General features: G+C 36.1%; 1 protein-coding gene across 3 annotated transcripts; it reads left to right on the forward strand.

Moving 5' to 3' along the window:
• Window positions 1–464: 464 nt before the first annotated feature.
• BNIP2 (BCL2 interacting protein 2) lies at window positions 465–25,312 on the forward strand. 3 transcript variants are annotated; one of them, XM_070044907.1, is made up of 12 exons: window positions 465–659; window positions 5,566–5,613; window positions 7,201–7,307; window positions 8,435–8,502; window positions 8,996–9,163; window positions 10,976–11,152; window positions 14,724–14,826; window positions 15,498–15,629; window positions 17,009–17,095; window positions 17,213–17,311; window positions 18,041–18,076; window positions 20,695–25,312. In XM_070044907.1, exons 1-12 carry the CDS (start codon window positions 465–467, stop codon window positions 20,744–20,746), a joined length of 1,272 nt encoding a protein of 423 aa, XP_069901008.1. In that variant the 3' UTR covers window positions 20,747–25,312. The 3 variants fall into 3 exon arrangements, with proteins under 3 accessions (XP_069901008.1, XP_069901009.1, XP_060150163.2); XM_070044908.1 differs by lacking the exon at window positions 18,041–18,076; XM_060294180.2 differs by lacking the exon at window positions 5,566–5,613 and having other exon boundaries at window positions 471–659.
• Window positions 25,313–26,152: the final 840 nt, after the last annotated feature.

The raw sequence follows: 26,152 nt of genomic DNA on the forward strand, positions 1-26,152 counted from the left end.
ACAATTTGAAAAGCACTGTTATAAAGCTGTTCGCCCGGGATAATTTTATCAGACTCTAAGGATTTCTTCTGAGGTTAACTTCCCCAGTGAGACATCTGATATTTTTCCTCCTCTTTTTGCATCTATTTTATTATATAGCGCTATCATAATGATCAGTAAAGCAAACATAAAGAATATAAAAATGGCTCCTTGAGACTCGAGGGCGGCGGTCCTGCGCCGGGCGAGGAAGCGCCAGTAGCCTCTCAAGGGCCGCAGGGTTGTGTAACAGGTCGCCTGCCGGACAGAAACGCTTGACAGCCCCGCGGGCCAAGTCGCGGGCGCCTGCGCGCAGGCATTAGCTCCTCCCTCCCTTCCTTCCACCCAACGGCTGAGGGTGTGGTCGGGAGAAAGAGCCCTGAGGCTTCCCGAAGACGCCACGGCTCCGCCTTGGCTTCCGCCAGCTGCGGCGTCTGGAGAAGGTCGGGATGTTGTCACTTCCTCCGGAGCAGCTCTCTGCATCCGGGTCGGCTGTTGCCGCTGTGGCTGAGGGACTGGGCCCGGGTCTCACCGTCGGAAGGGAGCGGGCTCCGCTCGGCGCTACCTTCTGCGACCTGGCCGTCAGCCCTGCGTCGCCGGCCTGGAGGGGCGAAGAAGACGAGGAGGCCAGGGGTTCCTCCGGGGTCAGTGCGACTCGGGAAGGCTGGGCACGGCGGGTCTGAGCTGGGAACAGTCCTGGGGTGGACGGGGGGACGTCCGAGGGGCGCGTATCCCGGACCGCCCGACAAGGGAAGCCCAGAGCGGTATCCGCTGTAGGAGGCGCCGCGGAAACTGCCCGGAGGCACTTCCCGGATCCCCGCCCCGCTTAGGCCCCCGCCCTTGGCCAGGCTTCTGATTGCTTTTTGCCACCCTTGCGTCCCCCCTTCTCCCACCCCTTTTCCGTTTGTAGGGGTGGTGCTCTCTTCTCTGCCCCTCTCCACATCCCCCACTCTGGGGGCACGTTGGTCCCTTGTTTGTCACCAGCGTTGGTCCTGGTGCAGAACAAAGAAACTTGGATGTCTAATGTGCTCCACACCCTCCGGGAATATAGACACGGAAGCGGCATCTGTAATCAGGGCTTTAAGGGACCTTGATATGTGGAAAGCCCAGTTCCTGCGTGGATTCAGACACTGCCTTTTACTTCCGTACCTGGCAAAAGTGGTTTGAGTTTCTTGATGCCCCTGGAGATCTACTAGAGCAACTCCTATTAAATCAGAAATGTATTTGAGTCTGATACGTTGCTTTGAAACCCCCTTGGTCTTCCCTGTTCTGGGCAGCTCTTTGAGAGCACGGCTTTTGTCATCTAGGTAGTCGTAGCGCCTTGCATGTAGTTAGTTTAATGAAGTGTGATTGTGTTTTGGTGGTGGTTTTTTTTTTTCGGAGTTTTAAAAAAAGGCTATTTTTCCTAATGCTTAATTACTTAATTTTTAAAATTAAACGTATTTTTTCTTTAAAATTATACAAGAATTTCTGCCATTTGTAAATGGGTGTTGTTTCCTCAAAATTATAACTGAAGTTACCGTGTCTAGTTACCCTACAGACTATTTTCTTATGATTTTGCATATCTTCTCCTTAGTTCTTATCATTTTACATTTTCTCCACACAATCTTTTTGATTTTCATGATCTCCTCTATTGCAGCCTAATATTGTTGGGTTTAGACAGGAAGTATGACAGGTCCACTTCTGCAAACATGGGGCTTAAACTAGATCATCATAAGTCTGTGCTATTGTAGTCTTTAGGCATTACAGGACCTTTGAAGCTAAGTGTAGCCATATCTGGCATTGCAGGCTTATTCTGTAGAAAGTTGCCAGTGAACTGGAGGCGGTGTACTGTATTAGAAACAGTCTAGGTCTAATCTGGAAACCAGAATGTAGTGTTATTTGCCTCATATATAAGATAAAATGGGTGTAATAACATCAGTGTTTTATACGACACAAAGTTTTTGGGTGGGACGCATGGGATGATGGATGTACAAGTGGTTAGTAAAGGGGAAAAGCACTCTTTAGGAAAGTAGTTCTCTTCCTTCTGGTGTAATGCTCGTAGAAGGAGCAGTAGTGGAGAAAGGCATCTAAAAAAGGAAGTATATGTGTAGCCAGATCCGATAATTTAACCTTGGCTGATAGTGGATCAAAAAATGCCATGTGAAGTTTGCATCCTATAAAGCAGAGTGCTAGTATAATGTGATGATAATAATATTCCAAAGTTATAATTTTATGTTACATCCAATATTTGTAACTCCACAGAAAAGTGTTACAGATCAGTTTTTAGACTTTAATCTTCTTAAAGGTCTCAGAGCATTTCCAGTACGTTCTGCATACTGATAATATAATGTACCTTGTATAGTTGGCATAATTACCCTGTGCTTTATCGTCACAATTTTGAGAAATAGCACTATTGTAATTTCTCTTGAATTTTGTGTTAACATTTCTGATAGGGTGTCACATTTAATTGAGATATATAATTGACATGACAGTTTTTTAGTTTCAGGTGTACAACATCATGATTCGATATTTGAATATATTGCAAAATGATCACCACAATACGTCTACTTAACATCCACACTTAGTTACAAATTTTTTTTCTTGTGATGAGGACTAATATTTACTCTCTTAGCAGCTTGTATATATCTAATACAGTTTTATTAATTATAGTCACTATGCTATACATTATATTTCCAGGACTGACTTATTTTATAGCTGGAAGTTTGTACGTTTTGACCCCCTTCATCCATTTTACCCACCTCCCACCCCACGACCTCTGGCAACCACCAGTATGTTCTCTGTATCTATGAGCTTGGTTTCGGGGGGGTTGGGTTTTTTTCTGTTTTTTTGTTTTTTGGGTTTTTTTTTTAAAGATTCTACACATAAGTGAGATCATATGGTGTTGTGTTTCTCTGTCTGACTTACGTTACTTAGCATAATGCCCTCAGGGTCCATCCGTGTTGTTGCAAATGGCAGAGTTTTTTTTAAATAGCTGAATAATATTCCTTTGTGTGCGTGTGTGTATGTGTGTGTGTGTGTGTATTCATCGATGGACACTTAGGTTGCTTGCATATTGTTGGTTATTGTAAATAATGCTGCTGTGAATGTGAGGGTACAGATATCTTTTCCAGTTAACGTTTTCATTTTCTTCCGATAAATACCCAAAAGTGGAATTGCTGGATCATATGGGAGTTCTGTTTTTAATTTTTTGAGGAACCTCCTTACTGTTTTCCGTAGTGGCTGCACCAGTTTACATTCCCATCAAGGATCCCCTTTTCTCCTCATCCTCGCTAACATTTTGTTATTTCTGGTCTTTTTGATAATAGCCGTCCTAAAGTGTGAGGCGATATGATATCTTTGTGTCATTTCATTCTTAAAAACCTGCATGACTCTGCTCTCAAGGAAACAATGACAAGCATATAGGATTTTTACAGGTGTTTTGGTGACCTTCCTAAACACATAGGCTGGGCCTAAAGTATTTTCTTGTAGTGCTACCAGCATTGCCAGCTTCACAGGAAAAAGTGAACATAAATATTTAGAATGAAGCCCTTTCCTTTAAATGGGGATGTGAAAGCCTTGCCTAAGCATTTCCTTTTGCCAGATTGATTTCAGCATACATGTTGGTTATTAGCACCTACATCTAGGTTAAACTACATAATAGTAAAGTTGTCATGTAAAATTGTAAGTGATAATTCAGGCAGTTCTAAATATGATCTTAATATTCAATTTCTGCTTATATTGTTGTTTGTTGTTTGTTATATTGTTAGGCTGCATGGGGAAATATGATCTTAATATTCAATTTTTGCTTATATTGTTGTTTGTTGTTTGTTATATTGTTAGGCTGCATGGGGAAATCCCCGTTTTCATCTTGGTTGAATTTACCACCACACCTCACTGAGGTCAGCTACTGTTTTTGAATTTATCTCTGTGACCTCCACTGCTAACTGGCATAAGTAATGATGTACCACCACTACCACACATTTGTTGAGAAATCAGGGTATTCCTGTTGCATTTGGTTATTTTAACAGTTGGCATCGTAAAGTATTACTTCCCCATTCTGATTTACCAAATCAATGAACAAAAAACGGGAAACAGCCACGATTAACTTGTGAATCAGCAGCATCCTGATTTCCTTCAGAGTAGTTGTGCTTATATTGCTCCTGTCTTGTTTCCTGTTCTTACAGCTACTGATAATGTGCTTCTAAGAGCAGTCCTCTCTCTGTCATTTAAACTTTACCTAGTGTACTTCTCCCCTAAAATTGGTGATGAAATGGTTAAGAGTGAATCTGTATTTCTCTCTCCTCCTAGGTTTCGTTTAACTAGCTTAATTAATTATCCCCAAACTAAATATCCATGTCCATATGCTGGGGTGTATTAACATCACATGACTCAATGATATTAAAGTAAAAGTTGAATGAATCAGCTAAATGAGCTGAGAGACTCTGGCTGCCTGTGTCTAGAGAAGTATTTTCACGTGGTTGACTTGTTCAAGTGGTAAAGCAGCTAAAAGACATGGTTTATCTTTTAGAATTTCACAAGGTATGTATTTTCTCTTACAAACAAGGAATAATTTTACCAACAGAAATAGACACTGCTTGTATGTAGGTTGCCCCAAATATTTTCACTGCTCTTTTTGAGGGGTAAAACTAAACAGGGAGACTATTTATGTAGTTTAATTAGAAAAAAAAACTTAACAGGTTGAGCAAAACAAATGGTTACTATTCAATGTTAAACCTTACAATTAAATGTTTATTTTTAAATTTAACTAATGTTTAAAGACCCATTATGTGCCGGACACTGTGCTAGATGTTGGGAGTATAGTGGTAGCAACTTCCAGTCACCGCTTATATTTTTGAAATATTAAATGTTTTTCTGAGTATGTGGGGTATTTGAAAAAAACACTCAGAACATCCTATTGTTTTTCCAACACCCAGTAAAAATGTGAAACTAAGTAATGAAAGCTCTGATTATTAAATCTAGGAAAAAACATTAATTCACTTCATAGTGAGTATCAAAGATTTGAAAAAACACTGAGAAGTGTAATGAATTTAAAAGTTGAGGGACTTCCCTGGTGGCACAGTGGTTAAGAATCCGCCTGCCAGTGCAGGGGACATGGGTTCGATCCCTGCTCTGGGAAGATCCCACATGCCGCGGAGTAACCAAGCCCGTGTGCCGCAAGTACTGAGCCTGCGCTCTAGAGCCCGTGAGCCACAACTCCTGAAGCCCATGCTCTGCAACAAGAAAAGCCACTGCAATGAGAAGCCCGCACACCTCAACGAAGAGTAGCCCCTGCTCACTGCAACTGGAGAAAGCCCGTGCGCAGGAATGAAGACCCAATGCAGCCAAAAAAGAAAAAAAGTTATAAAAGTTGGAATAGACTGTCAGTTTTCAACCTTAAGTAATAGAATGCTGCACTCTCACTTGAACATGAATTCTAGAGTAATAAGTATTAAGTATTTGGGTTTTATTGATCATAATTTGGGGGTCTTTTCTAATAATTCTGTGTTCTAAATAGAAAATTATTTGTTAAAGTAGGTATCCCTTTTTTGTTTGTTTTCCTCTCTACAGAGAGTAAGAGTTGCTGTCAGAGAACAGTCTATGAAGTGGTCCTTGAAGGTGTGTCAGATTACTTTATAGGTTATGTATCAGAAACAGAGAAACTGCTAAATAAGTCAAGATTATTATATTTTAAGTGTGTTTTCCATTCATTTCTCAAAATTGCCTGGCTCAGTTTTTCCCGGAGAATTAAAAATGCCTTACTCCTATGTGTAAATTAACTGACTTTTCCCAGCAAACATGTTGGTGAAGAAAAGACAGCATTTGCTTTTTTCTATTTGCAAGTGGTTCCTCAACAATTTAGACCTTTTGAGAATGTTTGAAATCTCTTGAGCATAAGTAAGAATTCAAACTGGGAAAAGAGCCTCCCAGTCTTGGCAGAGATATGAATGTAGTTTATTATGTGAAATCTAACACTTTAGAAAATTTCCAATGTAATTTTGTTGTTGTTGTTCTGGAACATAATGGTTTTTTGGTACAACTTTGTGTATCTTTTGAATGTTGTAATGACACAGCAGATAAGGCAACCATAAAATATGACCACAAGTTATACATACATGGTTTTAAAAGTTAAATAATTTAGAAGGATTTACCATGAATAGCATCTTCTCCCCCTCCCACCTTATTTCTTCTTCCACTGGTGTCAACCACTTTTAACTTTGTTTTAAAACTGCTAGTGATAACTAGTAATACTTTCTATCTCTTAAGACATCTATGTTTTACTTCTTTTTTAAAAGATAACTTTAGACATCTATTGACTTACTCTAATGTAAGTGAACTAAATATTCCGTTTATACCTCTTGCCCCCTAAAGTTGTCACGATTTTTGTTGCACTGTTAACCAGTTGATCTTAATGACTTCTTAAATAATATACTTAAACCTGTATTTCTTATTCCATCAACGATACCAAACTCTAGATCCTTCATTTTGTAAACTGCGGATAGTAACACCCACATCCTTTCTTGGAAAAACTGAAACTAAGTTAAAACATGGAGTTGCGTGAATAGAAATATTCACCAAATTCAGTGTCTGAAAACTCATGCTAAACTACATGAGAAAAGCTTGTTATAGATATGAAGCAAATCAGAACGTAGCATAATTCATTTACTGGACAGGTACTGAATAGCCTTCTTTAAGTGGCTCAGGAATTATGTCATTGGAACTATAGAGAAGTAATATAAGAGCACACCACTTGGACTCTGCTGAATCAAGTGAGTGTAAATGCTATTTACCTAGTGTTCAATTTCTAGAATTAACCTCTCTCCAAAGGACAGAAAATTTAATTATGGGTGTAGAATAGAGCATATATTTATTTACTTTTATTATTTGTGCCCCCCATCCCGCAAATTGCTTTTACATAATTTACAGGACCTAATAAATTTTAAATCGTGTCCTGGGGCACACATGCATATATGCAAATGGAAGCAGGTACTTCACTGCACAATACCCTTATTACAAACAGTAATTACTGGAATATATACACTCTGTTTTCTGTTCTAATTCTTGGGGGAAAAAAGTTGTAGTTGCAACCAACTAAATTTATTTCATGATCAGGGTGGAAGTATGAACTAAGGTATAAGATTATTGCATCTTTTCAGCAGATAAAGTGAAAAATAAGCCTGTAAATTTTTTTTTCGTTTTTTACAGGACCTTGGCTCTCTGGGTTATCAGGAGCTTGTAGTTGACATTGAGTCCAGGCTGAGGATGGAAGGTGTTGAACTTAAGGAAGAATGGCAAGATGAAGATTTTCCAATGTAAGCAATGCTTTTAAATGAAAACAAGTAAACAAAACTTCACAGTTTCTTTATTGAGATGTCACTTACTACAGGGGTCCCCAACCCCCAGGCCACGGACCACTACTGGTCTGTGGCCTGTTAGGAACCCGGCCACACAGCAGGAGGTGAGAGGAGGGCGAGTGAGTGAAGCTTCATCTGCCGCTTCAGTGCCGCTCCATCACTCACATTCCCGCCTGAACCATCCCCCCACTGCCCCTCTGTCTGTGGAAGAATTGTCTTCCACGAAACTGGTCCCTGGTGCCGAAAAGGTTGGGGATTGCTGACTTACTAAATGAATATCAGGCTTCTTAAAGAAACCCAGTGTTGCAAAGTATTCATTTAATACTGGTAATAAGAGTCTGAGGGGTTTCTAGGGGAAGATGGTCTTTAGAAGTCTATAAGAATTGTTAAGTTGTATGCTTTTATTTTGAGAAAAAGCTTGTTAAGTAACCAAGGAAGAGCTTTCTAGGTTATCTGGCGAGCTACCTTGACACATTTGCATTTGTGTTTACAATTGTATTGGCACCAGTTGGGTTAAGAGAAAAAGAGCAAAGGCAGACTTTATATTTAAGTGATGCTTCCATGCCATCTTGGTCAGAATACCATCCCAGTGCATAAGAAGGTTCCTTAGCAGTTGGAATATGGACAGCTGGTGAGAGTACCGAGTCATTGCATAGCATAGCATGATAATAGTAATAAAGAAATGCAGAGCTCAAAATATGTAATCATCATTACCATATTCCCATTGTGAGTGACAATTCAGCTTCATTGTACATTGTATCATGCATCACATTAAATTCATGCATTTGAAATATATTTGTTTTGTAGATTAATGATTTTTTAATTTGTTTTGTAGTTGTATTTAAGAGCAGTTACATAAGGAATATATATATCTACTTTTATGTGTTGCTTATGTAAATATGTAAGTCAATTCAGACAGTCTGAAAATTTTCTTTGACAGTGGTTTGTAAATTACTAAACCTTAAGAAACATTGGTTTATTCAGTTTTCCACATAATTGTTTCTATAAGCTATTTTAATAGATCTTTGAACTTCAAAAAATTTTTTTTTAATTTCTGGGTTAAAAATTGTGTCTGTGTGTTCTAGACCTTTACCGGAAGATGATAGTATTGAAGCAGATATATTAGCTGTAACTGGACCAGAGAGTCAGCCTGGTAAGAACTTGACACTTAGTGATAGACTTTAACTGTGCTATTTTTTGAACACATTTCTTTGTCAAGATAAAAAATATACTCAGTTTTTATTCCATCATAGGGTGCCAAAGGGTAATTTGAATGTTTAGGAAAGCGTTTTTGGATTGCTTTGGAATACTTTTCAGAAACATACCTTTGGGTTTTAGAAATTTCAACCATAAAGGGGTGAGAGGAGATCGTTTTTAATAGTAAAAGGTGACTATAAGGTCTGCTGCGGTTATTTAAAAAGGCATATCCTTGCTGAGATGTGTCATCTTGCTGTGATACAGAAGCAATAGTGATCAAAATCCAAAGTTTGTAAATAAGTGCTTTGGAATTGTGTTTAATTAATGTTATTTTCTCAAGAATAAAGTGATTAAAGTTTTTCTCTTATTCAGTTTATACATCTAAGCATTTTTTCTAAATATATCTTTCACTTTTTTTTTTTTTTTTTAACCCATTCCCGGCTCACTAGAAGTTAATGGCAATAAAGTGAGAAAGAAACTAATGGCTCCTGACATTAGCCTAACCCTGGATCCTAGTGATGGCTCTGTGTGGTCAGATGATTTGGATGAAAGCGGGGAGATTGACTTAGATGACTTAGATACACCATCAGAGGACAGTAATGAATTTGAGTGGGAAGGTAAGTGTTTCATTATTTTTACCTGACTTTTATTAATGAATGTTCGTGTTTATATACATACATGGTAGCATTTTCCTATTAGGATAATTGGAAAAACTTAAAACTTGATCATGAACCAGCTAAGGAGTGGCTAAGGGATTTTGTTGAAATGTTATACTTTCTAAAGTTCATATATTTGTTGCAAAGATATGAAATTCGGCTAAACACTGAATACGATGGCTTTCAAAACCGTTTATAGTAGATTACACATGTGGCTCTATTTTTTTCTTAATTGCCCAATGCTGTAAACGTACGTTTTTCCGTGTTGCTCCCAATATTGCTTGATAATTATGGCATGTTCTTTTATTCAGTAGATAACTAAGAAGAAAAGCTTTGAAGAAACTTATGCTTTAGGGAATGTGCTAAAAGTAGTTAAGAATTTGCAGAGAGGGAGTTCTGAAGGGAGTGGTTTTTTTTTGAAGGTGTTTTTTTTTTAAATAGGTTTGCCGGATAGTGCTGCACTTTGTAAACAACTACCTTGAATTAATGTATTCTCCTAGCCTCCACCCTTATATTCTTTATCATTAGTTATTTGGAATTGAAAGGAATTGGCATGTGTTTTGCTTTGCATGCTTTCTTTAATTAGATAATTGCTGTCTACAGTATCTTTATAGTTGTTAATAATTTATATATGTTTAGTTCATCTTTAAAGTGATTTTTATTTCAAAGCAGTGTTTATCACTAGGTATGTTATCTGCAGTAAAGAGTAAGATCCTTAATGTGCTGTTATCTTCTGTTCCTTTTTTCTTCCCTGTTTCACTGGTTCAATATGCAATCCGGTAATAAGCAATATTTTATAAAGATACTGAAATAGTTTTCTGCCTATGTGTTTTGTCTCTTCTTTCTTTAATGCTGCTGTAGTCATTTCCTGGAAGGATATTTTCCGTTAACAGCTTTGTCTTGGAAACAAACAACTAACATACAGTAGGTTTCCCCTTCCCCCATCTTTTGGTAAGGACTATGATACTAAAATTTCGAAAATCATTGCTTCATTAAAAATCAGCTAAAGTGCAATCTTAAAATGTAAATTATACCTAATCATTGGTGCTTGTGCTTTGACTAATGTCAATTTAAAATAGACTTTTGCATGTACACTTCAGAATATTATCAGTAATTTTCTGCTTTATAAGACTGATCAAATGAGAAATAATCATTGACTCGTTAACCACTTTCTATCTGGTATTATAATGTTTGGGGAATAATTTATGTGCTCAACAACAAAAAACATTGGCTCCCAGAGAGTTGCTTTAAGTAACCTATAGTGGTAACTGTCTGTCAAGGACAGTGTTGTAAATAGAATCTGGAAAGGCATTGTAGGGCCAGTGTACTAAGATTTTGATGGCTGTGTGAATTAACGTTTCTGAATTTGTGGGTGTACGTTGTACTGCGATTAGGTCCTTTCTGAATTAAGCAATTCAAAACAAGTTAACCATGATTTCCAAAAAACAAAATGGCCTTATATCAAGAATAAGCCTTTTCCTCTATTACAGAAGAAATATTTAAAATTCCACACACAGGGAACTCTGCTCAGTATTATGTGACAACCTAAATGGGAAAAGAGTCACTTTGCTGTACACCTGAAACTATCGCAACATTGTTAATCAACTATACTCCAATATAAAATAAAAAGTTAAAAAATAAATAAAATTCCACAGAAGGTATAATAAAAAAATTCTCTGAACAATCTAATTCGATAGTAAAGTGGTTAACATGTAATTTGATTTTTATTTTATAAATAACAATCTGTGATTCAAAAACCTTTTATTTTGACAGATGATCTTCCGAAACCCAAGACTACTGAAGTTATTAGGAAAGGCTCAATTACTGAATATACAGCAGCAGAGGAAAAAGAAGATGGACGACGCTGGCGTATGTTCAGAATTGGAGAACAGGACCACAGGGTTGATATGAAAGCAATTGAACCCTATAAAAAAGTTATTAGCCATGGAGGTAATGGTTACCAAAGATTTTTTAGATTTTTTAATACAATATCAGAAATCTGAATGCTTAAGAGAATCTCTCCTTTGAGGTATTACATAATTTTGAAAGCATAATAAACATCATGTCCTTTTAGAAATGTAACAGGTTTGAAGTAAAAGGCTAAAGCCAACATTTAAAAATTGTTAACACGTGCATACAGTAAGTTCAAAAGGTGTAAGAGTGTACGGTGAAAACTGTCTCCTTCCACCCTTATCCCTAGACACCCCTAAACTGGGACTTTCTCCCTTTTTTATCCATTTATAATTTATATACAGTGAGCTACTGTAATCCTTTTTTTGTAGCATTTGTATATTCCCTTTTTTTCCACCTTCATTGAGATAAAACTGACAAAGTGTGTAAGTTGAAGGTGTAAAATATGTTGATTTGATACGTTATATATATATTTTCTTTTAATTTTAATATTTAGTTATTTGGCTACCTCGGGTCTTACTTGCGGCATGTGGGATCTTTTGTTGCAGTACGTGGGCTCTTTCGTTGCAATGTGGGCTTCTCTTTAGTTGTGGCCCTCGGGCTCAGTTGTGGCATGTGGGCTTTAGAGCGCGCAGGCTTAGTTGCCCCTCGGCATGTGGGATCTTAATTCCCCAACCAGGGATCGAAAATGCGTCCCCTGCATTGGAAGGTGGATTCTTTTTTTCTTTTGCTTTCTTTTTTTTAAAAAAAGTTTTATTTGTTATTTATTTTGTTTATTTTTGGCTGCATTGGGTCTTAGTTGTGGCACGCGGGATCATTCGTTGCAGTGTGTGGGCTTCTCTCTAGCAGTGGCGTGCAGGTTTTCTCTTCTCTAGTTTTGGTGAGCAGGCTCCAGGGCGCCTGGGCTCTGTAGTTGTGGCACACAGGTTCCAGAGCACATGGGCTCTGTAGTTTGCGGCATGCAGGCTCTCTAGTTGAGGCACGCGGATTGCCCCGCAGCATGTGGGATCCTAGTTCACTGACCAGGGATCAAACCCGAGTCCCCTGAATTGTAAGGCGGATTCTTTACCACTGGACCACCAGGGAAGTCCCTGGAAGGCGGATTCTTAACCAGTGGACCATCAGGAAAGTCCTTGACACATTATATACTGCAAGTGATTGCTACCATAGCATTTGCTAACACCTGTATCACATCACATAATTACCATTTCTTTTTTGTGGTGGGAACATTTAAGGTCTAGTCTACTCTTTTAGCAACTTTCAAGTACATAATACAGTATTGTTAACTATAGTCACTATGTGGTACATTAATCCCCAGAAATTATTCATCTTCTAACTTGAAGTTTTTACTTTGATCAACATCTCCCCTTTACCCCCAGCCCCTGGTAACCACCATTTTAGTCTCGGTTTCTGTGAGTTTAGCTATTTTAGATTTCAGATACAAGTGACATACAGTATTTGTCATTCTTCTGTCTGACTTATTTCACAAGAAATGCTCTAATCTTAAGTGTACAGTTCACTGAATTTTGATGAATGCCCATAGAACTATATACACTTAAAATCTACACCCCCAGACAGACAGAACATTTTCATTGCCCCAGAAAATTCTCTGGTTCTCCTTCTCAATGAATACCCTCTCTCCAATAACCACTATTCTAATGCCTACCCCGTGATTAGTTTTGCTTGTTAAAGAATTTCATGTAACTGGAATCATAGTTTACACTCTGTCTACTTTCACTCAGCCTAATGATTTTGACATTTATCCATGTTGTTGCATGTATCCATAGTTCATTCCTTGTTACTGCCGGTTTGCTTATCCATCACTATTTTGATGGCCTTGTGAGTTATTTTCTAGTTTGAGCTATTATGATTAAAACTGCTGTGAACACTTTATTTTTTGTCTTTGCCATTCATTTGCTTTTGGCTTGGGGGGGGAGCTGTGTTGGGCTGCACACAGGTTTCTTTCGTTGCTGCGCTCAGCCTTTCTCTAGTTGCAGCGAGTGGGGGCTACTCTTCGTTACAGTGCACAGGTTTTTCGCTGTGGTGGCTTCTCTTGTTGTGGAGTACGGGCTCTAGGCACGGGGGCTTCAGTAGTTGCGGCTCGCAGGCTCTAGAGCGCAGGCTCAGTAGTTGTGGCGCACGGGCTTAGTTGCTCTGCAGCATGTGGGATCTTCCAGGACCAGGGATCAAACCCGTGTCCCCTGCATTGGCAGACGGATTCTTAACCACTGCACCACCAGGGAAGTCCCCTGTGAACGTTCTTATACTCTTTTGCGCTTATAAATACAACCTGGCCCTTTAAAATATGAATCTTAATTTGCCTTAAAACCCTGAACAAATCATTTAGCTTTACCACAAAGTAGACAGTTAGTTCATTCCCCATTTTTTTTTTGGAACACCCACTTTGCATATTTATGGAATATATAAAAATAAGGCTTTGTTCCTTAAGAAATTTACAAGTCAAATAGGAAAAGCTATGAAGTGCAGTTATAACATCTATCAGTCTGACTGTCTTGTATGTAGAAGTTTACATAGTCACTGTGTAAATAGCACCAGAATGTTAGTGGTAGTCAAAATACAACTCTATAGAGCATGTCATACTACCTGAAATCCTAATTCAGGACAGGGGGCCACATAGGTCAAGCAGATTGGGTTTTTCACATAGTCGTTTCTGCTTAATTTACTCTCTGCCAAATGCATTCTGTTTATTTCTGTAGTCTTCATTCATCTGAAAGCAAATCTCTTGAATATTTGCAGTTACATTATTCTGCCTAATTTAGTCTTACTCAGTGAAGAAAACAGGATAATATGGATCACGAAGTCCACAGACATGTATTAATTCATCTAGTTCATTGGAAGCAAGTTGTGAGACCTGCCTCATTGTTTAAACCTAACATTTTTGAGAAATAGCACTTTATTTTTTTAGGAGAACATAATTAGGGCCATTTTATCCTATTGAGTTACCACAAGGTGTTTTGTGACTAAGGGATTAAGAAAGGTAGTGAATATTCTAATGTACTTGAAATGTTCCTTTTTAGTGCATGTTTGTAAACAATAGGAATGAAAATTAAAGCGGAAGTATTTGTTGCTGGTTACAGCTTAATATCTATATGAGAATTAAAACATTTATGTTTTAGAGATTGTAATTAAAACGTGTATTTTAGTGCTGTTTTTCTTCACTTAGACTTAGGTCAGACATAATCTTTTCTTTTTAATACCCTAAAAGCTACAAAATGCTAGACATCATTGAATGTAAAACTATTTTTTAAAGAGCAACTACTTTACGCAGAAGTTGCATAAGAATGTTTTATTGCAGATGTTGTATCTGGTTGGATTATTATCTACTTGCTAAAATAAGGCAGCTTTCTGAGTATGCTAATTTAAGTGGGTTTCTGGTTTTTATGCCCACTCTTTCCTCTTTAAATTTTATTGTTCTCTTTTTGAGAAGAGAGGATTTAAAGAGCTCTGTAAGACTATACAGGGTCAGAACAAAAAAAACCATACTTTTTGATTCAGAAATGTGTGGAACATGCACCACTATAATTTATCAACCATAAATGATATCCCCTGAAACATCTTCAGAGTATAATCATGCTGGTTTCTTTTTCAGGATATTATGGGGATGGATTAAATGCTATTGTTGTGTTTGCTGTCTGTTTTATGCCTGAAAGTGGTCAACCTAACTATAGATACCTGATGGACAATCTCTTTAAGTAAGTAGATCATCACAAAAATGTTTGGACAGAATTGAGTACATTAGATCTCCAGTTTAAGGAAGAGAACTTTATTTAGCTGGGTAGAAATTATTGCATTGGCCAAAAAGTTCATTCGGGTTTTTCCGTAAGATGTTACAGAAAAACCTGAGGGAACTTTTTGGCCAACCCAATATAAATAATCCTAGTTCTGATTCCTTACGTCTATCCCTTGGCATTATAAAAACTATCCATTTTCCAACTCAACAGAAGAATTGTCATTTTAAAACTGGAAGAGATATTACAGTTTATGTGTTCCAACTTCATTTTACACTTGAGGACACATTAAGTGCTTTATTGGGGAAAATTTCAAACATATACAAAGGCAGAGAGAAGTATATTAAATCTTTGTGTAACAATCACCCAGTTCCACAATTATCAGTTTATACTTTATTCCCACAAATACCTCCCCATGGCATAATTTTGAAGCAAATCCCAGACATCATATCATTTATAAACATTTTAAGATGTATTTCTAAAAGAAAAGAACTTTTTTTCTTTAAATAACCATAATACCAACTAATGCTGTTTTAAATTTTTGCTCTCACTGAAGGGGAGGGAAGGGAATTGTGTTATTTGGATAAGCTGGTTTGGTTCTGCATAGCAATGTTTCTAAGACTTTATTTGTACAGGTACGTTATTGGCACTTTGGAGCTGTTAGTAGCAGAAAACTACATGATCGTTTATTTAAATGGTGCAACAACTCGAAGAAAAATGCCCAGTCTGGGATGGCTCAGGAAATGCTATCAACAAATTGATAGAAGGTATTGTAAATGCAAGTGGAAAGCTAGTCTGAATAATGTTTATTATGTCCTTATTAGATTAAACTTTATTTCTGTTGCCACTTAAAGTCACCATGTATTTCTTCAGAAATTACATTTATTAATTTCATAACAAGTTTCTATTTTCAAACTTATAAAATAGCTCTTTATTTCTCCTTTGTACCACATCAAACATTTTCCTATAATTTACATTTTGGGAAAGGATGGAGAATTTAGTACATTTCCTATTTTATTACATTCTGGATTTTGCCTCATTTATAGTGCTTAGTATATTTTGTTAGTTAAGATGCTTATTTAGCTGTAATCTTTCTTTGGAATGAGTTCTAGAAATGTATTCTCTTGGGAGTTAGTCATCCATGCTAATGAAAGGAATTTTGATCCTCTATTTGGTTTGATTTGACCACAGCTAATTCAAACTAGGTTTAATCAACTCAGATCCAGTAACAGGTTTCTCTTCATACCTGAACATGACATTGGCTGGTTCTTGTGATTTTTTTTTTTTTTAATACTTAGTCATCACTGTAAGTGTGAAATATGATGATAAAAACAGCAGTTTTTATTTCATCATTTTAAGTTGTCTAAGATAATGCTTTTTTTAAATATTTATTTATTTATTTATTTATTTATTTATTTATTTTTGCGGTACGCGGGCCTCTCACTGTTGCGGCCTCTCCCGTTGCGGAGCACAGGCTCTGGATGCGCAGGCTCAGCGGCCATGGCTCATGGGCCCAGCCGCTCCGCGGCACGTGGGATTTTCCCGGACCAGGGCACGAACCCATGTCCCCTGCATCAGCAGGCGGACTCTCAACCACTGCACCACCCGGGAAGCCCTAGGATAATGCTTTTAACTTTCAATAAAAATTTTAGACTCCATAAGAATACATTAGATCTGATTCATGTTGCCTGTTCCTGTGGTGATCTCTCCTCTCACCTTTCTGCCTGCCCAGTGCCTTTCATGGTGTTGAAGAAATTAATAACAGTTTCCCCTCCATCCTGAAAAATGAAAAGAGCTTACTTTTATATTCAGTATTGGCTTCTACCCCTGGTTGACAGTCTTGAAGACAAGTGAATGTATATTAGGAGACATTTAATAACAGGCTACACTGTGAACATAAATTTAGGTAAATGAAGTAGAGTTCATTTTGTGGCAGTGGGAAGGACCATTGGAATTCAGGAGTGCATTTTCTTTTGTTTGTTATCTTTTGTTGTCTTTAGGAATATCATATCCAAATGACAGCTCTTGAATGAGGATTTTTTCAATTTTTTGTATAGATTTGCACATACTTACTGATGTCTTAGCTTTTCTTCTAGCTTTAGAATTTGTAGAACTTTAAAATTTTTCTTTTTCTTTTAAACTCCAGGTTACGGAAAAACCTAAAGTCTCTCATTATTGTACATCCCTCTTGGTTTATCAGAACACTTCTGGCTGTTACCAGACCATTTATTAGGTAATTTTCTGAGAACCATTGACTCTTAAAGAAACCCCCACAGACTCCTTGTATGAATTTCTTGTCAGTTCTGTTGGTCAGAAATATTAAGGTAATTATCTTTATTTCTTTCCATAGCTCAAAATTCAGCCAAAAAATTAGATACGTCTTTAATTTGGCAGAACTAGCGGAACTTGTCCCCATGGAATATGTTGGAATACCAGAATGCATAAAACAGTATGTTTTGTTTCATTTTTTTAATTGTATTGGATCTTTATATTTTGATGTGCAAGAGGTAAATATTTCAGTACCCATTCTTTCTCCCTTCATATATTATAATTATTTTATAACTGCTCTTGTTTTTATAACAAAGAAAAGGGGGAAGAAGACACTTTCCAACACTTTCCCCATAAGTCACCGTTTTCTTCAGGCTATCAGTTGAGTAGGAGGAATTGTTTCTGGTTTGGTTCATTTATATTTTTAAAGATAGTTACAGTCTTAAGAGATGGTCTCTTGATTGGTTAGTACTAAGGAACATTCTCCAGACTTGAACATGCTGGTCTCCAAATTTGAGTAAGCTTGTCATGGCATCAAATAATATTATTAGGGAAGTAAAATATTTATATCTGTCTAATCTTAATACTTTCCAGTGGCTGGAGTTTGTTCTGTTTACCAAATTCACTTATCTAACTTCTAAAAGGAATTGGTAGAAGACTGTTAACATAAATACTTGAGTATCACAGTGCTATAATATAGAAAAATGTTTCTTTGTTCTATTAATGTGATGTTTTAGTCTGTTGAATGTGTCAAAACCACATTTCTTAAGTCAGTTCTGACTTCCTGTATAGTATGTTAAATATTTTTGGGTTTGCCTGCAAACTTTTGAGTTTATTTTTAGTGCCTTTTTTTGAGTTTTTGTTCATCTTCATAACATGTATGTTTACTAAAATAACTCTTCCCTACCAGGTATGAAGAAGAAAAGTTTAAAAAGAAACAGAAAAGGTATATGCACACCTTGACTGGGTTGCATCTAGACTAGTCCATTTGCATTGCACAGACTAACTCTTCCTTATTGGTTGGTTAGCTCGTAGACAAAGATAATAGCATTTGTAAATATAAATATACCCCAGGATTCAAATGTAGAGTGAATCCAAAGTTCCTGATGCTGAGTATGGCTTGGATTCACTCTGTTTTAACACCATAATAATCTCAGTTACAAAATAAAGACCACACCTCCTCCTCCCTGCTTTTGGTATAAATACTGACAGTAAATTCCTAAGAATACTATTTGGAAAACCAATTATTTATAATACCTTACCAGTTTCACCATACTTTAAATCTCTAAGTTGCGCTTTTGAAATATTTGTGCACTTTTTTAATGTATCAGTTTTCCCCCCTGGGGTTGATGATTATATTTGCAATGCACATGTTCTTTGGCTAACCAACATTGATTTTCTTGTATGCTTAAATGGCCTGCTAACTAGTCAAATTCTACATGTGATAAAATACCTAAAAGTTCAATGTACCATTTAATAGTTAAAACACTCTGCTTTCCATCTTTAATTTAATTTTGAATACTTCTGCTTTGAGCATAACAAACTGTCATCTGTTAATATCTTGGCATAGAAGATGAAAGGCAAGTGTATAAAATAGTTACCATTTTATATAGTAATTTAGAAAATTATAGGATTTAGATCTAACTTGTTAATGGATTTTTAAAATATTAACAACTAAATTAGCAAAACAGATTGATACAGTCTCATAAGAGTTAAGGTGAGAGATTTGTATGTAGTTATCATTTGGACCATTGTAAGGAACTGGAGCTGGAATATTCTTAACTTTGAACACATTTTGGCTCTGTTGATGAGCAAGAATTCAGTTGACCATGTGATAGAGTCATAGCTTTACATTTCTATGTGACACTTTACAGCTAAACATTTTAAGATAGAGATAAGGACAGTGATTTTAAATCTTGCTAATTTCTCGTTCCTCTCAAGACATTGGTGTGAATTTGCCAGACAAGAGGCTGAAGTTTAAAATGTAGTCTATAATTGTAGAGTATTTTGAAGCCAGCTGCTTCATGGATTTCAAAATGAATTGCCTTTGTTGATGAAATCTGCTATGTTGTGCCTTTTTACAAAATTCTTAGTTAAGTAACTTAGGCATCAGAAAAAAAAGTAGAATTGTACTTCTTATTTAAATGTATTGTTTGAAACCTACCAATATTATTTTATCTTGATTTTTTTTTTTACTTTCGTTTCATTTAATCTTAAATAGAATCATTACATATATCTTTTAGGCACTTCTGAGTTTTTGTACAGAGTTTCTTTAGCCTTGAAAAATAATAAATCCTTGTCAGCTTGAAAAGGGTAACACTCAAGTTTTAAAAATAGAAGGGCATGTTTTTAAAACCAAGTTAACAGAAACTGCATGGGGGAGCTTATTACCCAAGGTGAAATTTCTATGAGTACTGGTGATAAGGGTTCAAAACTGAGTGTGCTGAAATATAGCAGTTTTAAATGTTTTAGATGTTTGTTTCAAATAACTCAGTGCAAGTGTAGCCAGGTAGATGTTGATTGTTAAAATATTTGAACAGAGTTTAAAAATAAAGTGATTATGAAATTAGTTCATACCGATATTTCACATGTTGAAAAGATTGATGTGTTTTGCATGCCTTATCAAGAATATGTACCTTTCAGATTTTTGTTACCAATATAAAAAATATTTTAAAATGTTGTTAATCTGGCTTTACCACAGGCCAAGGCTTTTAGGTCTGACTCACTAATGTTCAGGTGATTGTAGTAATGGAAACAAGTGTGAAAAGTATCTTCATATATCATACCAAGTTGTTTTAAACTCTCCTCCATCAGTGATTCAAACTACTACAAATATAAATATACAAGTATAATAGTAAGAGATTGTTGTACATTATCTGTGAAGGGTTGTCTATAATTTTTGTGTGGTAATTACATAATTCTTCTAATCCCCACTTGCCTAAATTTTGATGTGATCTCTATGCATCCCACTCCTGATCCAATCATATTTTTAATCTACATCTAGATACTTCTGATTATTAAATTCTGTGGCTTCTTACTATCAAGATAAATAAAAAGTATTCACATTCTAAGTGTACCAATAAATTTTGGAGAATAATTATGGCATCCATAAATATGTACTTTTACCACTGAACTTAAAAGTTGATCAGTTGATGGCATTAGTGGCATTTAAATATTTCAGTTAACAACATCATTTTTGAGGGAATTATTTTTCCTGCCACTCAGATCACTTAGCTCCCTGCCTCAGCCATGCTACAGTTCAACATTTTAATATGCCTGTTGTAATTTGAACTTTTAATAAAGTTTATATGCATTTGTATATAAAGTATCTTACAATCTTAAAAAAAAAAAACAATAATCACATTCTTGCCAGTGTCCTCTTGCCTTTAAAAATTATCTTTCCTGGTTGGGAAAATGTTTGGTAACCTTTTTACTATGTCTGCTTCTTTGCAAAGCTTTGTTTATAACAGAATAATAATCTATGGTAAAATCAGCCATTATTTTTAGAAAGAGAATTGTTCATTTGCTGATATCTTATTATCTATATTGTTTTTCATTAAATAGAGTTGATCAAGAGCTTAATGGAAAACAAGATGAACCGAAAAGTGAACAGTAAGTTTGGCATCTAGTCCAAACACTGAAGAATGTGCTGATGAAGCAGTGCTTTTTTGCATTTATAATGCATTTATTGGTCCTGATTTTTATGTAACCTGTTACAAAACTGACTTGACTTTTTCTTAATGGACTTTTGTATAAGGGACTGTTCACTGCTGTACTGGTTTGCAGATCTCTTGAATTTAGCTCTTTACTAGCTAATTATATTGTAATCATTTTATATTTTATATTGCTAAATAGCAGAGAACCACACTTTATATAAAGCAGTTTTTGCATTTGTTTATTAAATGATGCATTTTCTTCAGTAAAATATTTATATGCCTAAATGGAAAAGGAAAGAGATAATATATATTTTTATGTTTTTGAGCAGTATTTTTTAATGTATACCTTTCTTATGGAAGAATATGCAGGTAAATAAGACCATGATTTTGTAAAATGCATGTTAAAATATTTGTTTTTGTAAATGGTTAAATACACTTCCTGGGTCACTCAGAAAATACGCTCATAAGGTGAGGGACAGTTAAACTGGTTCTCATGAATACCCAAAGGTCATATACATAATCTAAGTAGATTAGTACCATTCTGAGTTTTTTTCTCACTTAACATTTATTTCTTAATTCAGACACAAATACAAGTGTATTGCACACTTTTTTTTTTAAACATAAAGACAAGTCAAAAAGCCATTTTTAGAATTAGAGAATTTAAGAGGTTAAGAATTGGGGCTTGTGTATATGTATATATCAGACATTTTATCTTCTGGCCAAAAGTCAGAACTTCATAAAAATTGTAGGTTTGTTCACTAATGTGAAATAAGCTGTGTGTCCAGGGTATCACTCTCCTGAATTGGTGTGAGTGCAGTGTAATATTCAGAGAATGTGATGAGTTATTCACTGTCACTACTTTTCTTTAGAAAATAGGGGCTGCTTTTCTAACTACTTTCAATGTGGGCACTTTACCAAAATACTTTCATATCAGGTGTTTGACCCAGTCAGATAAGGTGTGTTTTCCCATTTTCTGTTGAATTATGTTGACAGTACTGTAAATTAAGTTATTTTGTAAGTCTTAGAGCATCATCATATTATGGTGTTTTGCGTTTGGTGTAAGCATATGAACTCCTTGTTTAATTTGGTAAGTACCTTGACTCTGCATTGAAATTGTATTTATGCCCCAGATAGAACTTAATTACCCACAAAATCATTCAAAAACAACAGGTTGGTCTAATACTGTGTCATATACTTGTGTGACTTATACATTTGGTAAACTTAGTACCTGCCTGATTTAAGGGTCACACCACACTCCAGCCCTTCTTATAAGGTAATTTACAAAAGAGTAGTAAAATTGAAGTGCAGGAGCTAAACCTCTAGGATTTATTTTATCCTAGACTGGCTTTTATCATTGCTGTTTTTAGTGTAAAATTTTCTATTACAAAAGAGAATTTCCTTTACTTTTTGTCCTCCTCAGTCATAAACTTGACACAGTAACCCAAGTCCAATTATGGCAGATGCTGGAGGATTCCCAGGATGAGACTTTCTTTAGCAGCCTCCTGACTTCACTTGGATCCAGCTGCTGTAGGCAGATCCTGAACTAATGTCACTATAGTCAATAAAGCTAAAACCATTATTGCTTGCTAAGATCTTAGAAATACTTTGTGTTCAAAAAGCAAATTAACAGTAACAGTTTAGGCTTTCCTTCTGAATTTACGAATAAAAGATCATATTGAATTTAATTGTGATTAGAGTCTATATTTGTAGAGTGCTTTAAGTGACCTTTCATCAGTAAAAGTAGTCTTTCATCTATAAATTTGTGTCTCAGTCAAACCTGGCTGAGCTTTTTAAATAGGTGGCTTTCCTCCACATTAAGTACCCAGTTCTTCAGTTGCAACACGTTACTGTTTATTGACTTTTGCATTTGCAAGCATTGTCCCTGATTATAGATACAACTCGTTGCAAAAGTGGTGCATTTTCCTACATATTTTTTTAAAGTAGAGATAGCCTATATTCTATCAGAACATTAAAATTTAGAGGGAACAGTGATACCATTTGGGATATAACCAAAGGGATGTGCTGTGAATCACTAGATTTAAAAGAATACCTGTTCTAACCTATACCTTGATGAAATCTGGTATAGGGACATGCCCCGTAATGTTTCATAGCTGTGAGACTTAAGATCATAACAAGTAGGTCAGAGGAAAAGCATTTATTAAACTGGTTATTTGTAATTACTAGCTATGTGACATTTTCCCCATATCATTCAGTTTTAATTTTCCATTAGTGATTGAGGTGAAAGTACATAAAATTGTGTTATTTTATCTTTCTGCTGGGATCATGGTTCTAACTTGTTTAATTTGATGCTTATGCCACTATTTTTTGTTGTGTTTAGGTTCTGAGCGCCTCTTCTTAGTCAAAAGTTTCTCTTATAAAGTAATCTGATTGTGTTCTCCTTGGTCATATTCCTTATTAGCACCAAGGGAAGATACTATATTGATCCCACAGTTTAAGCTTAATAGTCTTTAACTGGGGGTGGGGGGAGTATAAAGAAATATGATTCCAAGTAGGGCCTAGCAGGACCTGGAAAGGAAGATAACAAAACAAGGAAGTAAGAGAAAGAAAACTATAAAGGGATAATGAGTTAGCTAAGATTCCACTGAATGTGTCCTTGTTAAGGGGAGTGCTGTATATGGCAGCAGTTGGTACCATTTCTTGTATCAATCAGGAAGACCTGCAGGCTACATACAGAATATGTGAATAAGACTGTGGAGTGAAGGGGGCAAAGGCTGGTAATACTTACAATGAAAATTCATATTTTCCTCTGCTTTGTCTCTTCATACAAAAGCAAGTTTAAACAGGGAGGGTCAGCAATTACAATGCTCAGATTGAAGTGTAGGGTTACGTTACTTTTGACATAGCTGGTAAACATTTAATGTATTGTTCCAAAATGGACATCACTCTTTAGTAACTATACTGAATACTGAAATTTGCTGATTGACAGGTATATATAGGTTGCTAGACTTTCTTCAACTGCAATTCCAGAATTTAAAAAGGTAAGGAATCTGCTTTTTTGAGAGTCTTCTTTTAAATGACTGTGTTACTCTGGCTGTTTTTACGTGATTGCTCAGGGAATTTGAAAGTGTTTGAATTAAAGGAGAAGGGGCTTTTTAGATTTCTTCAATTGATAGTTAAAAATTAGCATTAGGATATGTCCAGTTTCCTAATGAGATTGGTAAAGTTGTATATAAGGTGACAGCAGCTTCATCCTTTTCCCCATGTGATACGTGGAAAATTGCTAACATTGCTCCTACAGGAGGAGGAGGAAGTAGACTGAAAATAGGTAGTTATGGCTACCACATTCTGTTTTGTTTTCATGCCTATTTTTTCTCATCCTGTATAGCTATTTGAGAAGTGGATCACAAATGTCAGAAGGGTGGGATAGCTAGAGGAATTAATGTCCTTAAAAGTTAGACCAACTATTCTGTTAGAGTTTATCTTGTAGGAACAGGGATTGCGTAATTTGAGTTGCTGGGAGAAAGAGTTAAGGACTTAGACTTGCATGAGAAGGTCAGCTGGTACGAGAAGTGGGAGATTCTCAGTGTTCTAATAGTAAGGAAGAATTACCTGGAGAGTCTTTCATCCCCCTCTTCCCATCCCAAGATTCTGAATGAGTTAGAATCATATCAGTGGTGAGTCCCAGTAATGTGATCCTTTAAAATTCTTAATGGTAATTGAAAATAATGTGTCAACCAGCAAGGAGTGACACTAAAATTTGAACAGAACTGTTACTTTGTTGCAGATATATATGATAGATCTACTTAATTTCTTACGTTTTGAGAACTACTTTTATGAAAAGTTTACATGAAGCACTTAATATAACACATAAAACACCAGAAGAAAATCAAAGTTTAATGCTTTCATTTACTAAAGAATTATTATAATATCTGTCTAATTCTATTTTATAAGACATTGTACAAGAGGTTAAAACATTTGCATTTTGAAACTTTTATGCGTTTTCACATTCAGTGTAGCTAAGGAGGAACTTGGAAAATAATGTTAATTAGCTACTCTACTGCACTTTTTGTATTTGAATTTTCTGAAGTTATGTCCCTTAAACAGCTTATTTACATAAACTAGCTAGTAAATATTTGTGGTGTTCAGGGCACTGACTTGCACAGCCCTTGGGGCACATGGAACACAATTCAGAGTTCGTTAGACACTAATGCACTTTGATATATATTTCAAAGATTAATACATTTTTCTTACCATAAATTCACATGCTGTCATTTAGACACAGTTAATGTACTGTGATCATTTTATCACTGTTCAGATAATGTTGCATAGCCTAGTGCTCTCCTTTTACAGTGAGAGAAATTCAGTTCTGAAGACTGTGTGTGCAAGATGTTGATGTGGTCCCTGTAAGAAATACTAAGGTTGGTCTTGATTTACTAAGAAGATGTAATATTTTCTTTTTCTCTGACTTGTTAGGAATACAATAACTTGTGTCCTGATTTGTTGCACATCGTATTTTTGCAACGTTAATGAATTGAAATAAATTAATTGGAAAGTTTTGGTTTTGACTCATTTGTCACATTTTTCTGTCTCCCATTTCACTACTGAATTTTTACAAAGTTTATCTTGTAAGCTTTTCAAATAGTTTTAAACCTTTTGTTTCTGTAGTTTGGGTGCTGCTTCCTATTCAAGGGGGTGAAGAGTTCATCCTGCTTCAATTTTAAACATTATGTTAACTATAAGCACACTTTGTATTTCATAGTTTAGAATTATTTTAGTTATGGGGAATCCACCAATGAAATCAGTTCAATAAGTGGCTGAAAACATGGCATAAAAAATAACCTGTTTACTCTATGGACCTGCGCAGAGGTTCAAGTTGGTTGCAGTTGTTTTGCATTTACTCCTTAATCACTGTTCAACTGCTTAACGGCAAACAGCTGCGCACATTACTGCTGCCTTTAATCCAGTTAGAATACCGTTTGGGATTACGTAAACGCAAATACAAACTGAAGTATTTGTCTTGCATTAAGCATAAATTTTAAATACAGATTCTCCCGAATTGAAATTATGTGATTCACAAACTAAACGCTTGCAGAGTTAAATGGATTGCCGCACTGTTTCGTTAAATACTTGGCTATAAACTTTTCAGAATTTGGCTTCAATTCGTATTACTGGGTCTTCAACAGTATTACGCTGAACACACTAGCGGCATAAAATGTGACTGCCTTACGTTTTCTAATTGTGCGTCTAACAGTGGAGAAGAGTCTGTAAAATTGTAATTCTCTCATTAACGATTTACTGAACCTGGTGAATTACTTGGGAGCTACACCTGTTTAGCGGTCTGAGGCTTCAAAGCTGCGGCCCCACGCTCCTCTCTCCACATCCCTCCCCTCTCGCAAGACTTGAGT

Source organism: Globicephala melas, chromosome 2 (assembly GCF_963455315.2).
Source record: "Globicephala melas chromosome 2, mGloMel1.2, whole genome shotgun sequence".
NCBI lineage: Eukaryota > Metazoa > Chordata > Mammalia > Artiodactyla > Delphinidae > Globicephala > Globicephala melas.

Coding starts and splice junctions, on each gene's coding strand:
- BNIP2 (XM_070044907.1), top strand. CDS start 465: ATGTTGTCACTTCCTCCGGAGCAGCTCTCTGCATCCGGGTCGGCTGTT. Junction 5,614..7,200: donor CTATGAAGTGGTCCTTGAAG/GTGTGTCAGATT, acceptor CGTTTTTTACAG/GACCTTGGCTCTCTGGGTTA. Junction 11,153..14,723: donor AAAAGTTATTAGCCATGGAG/GTAATGGTTACC, acceptor TTTCTTTTTCAG/GATATTATGGGGATGGATTA.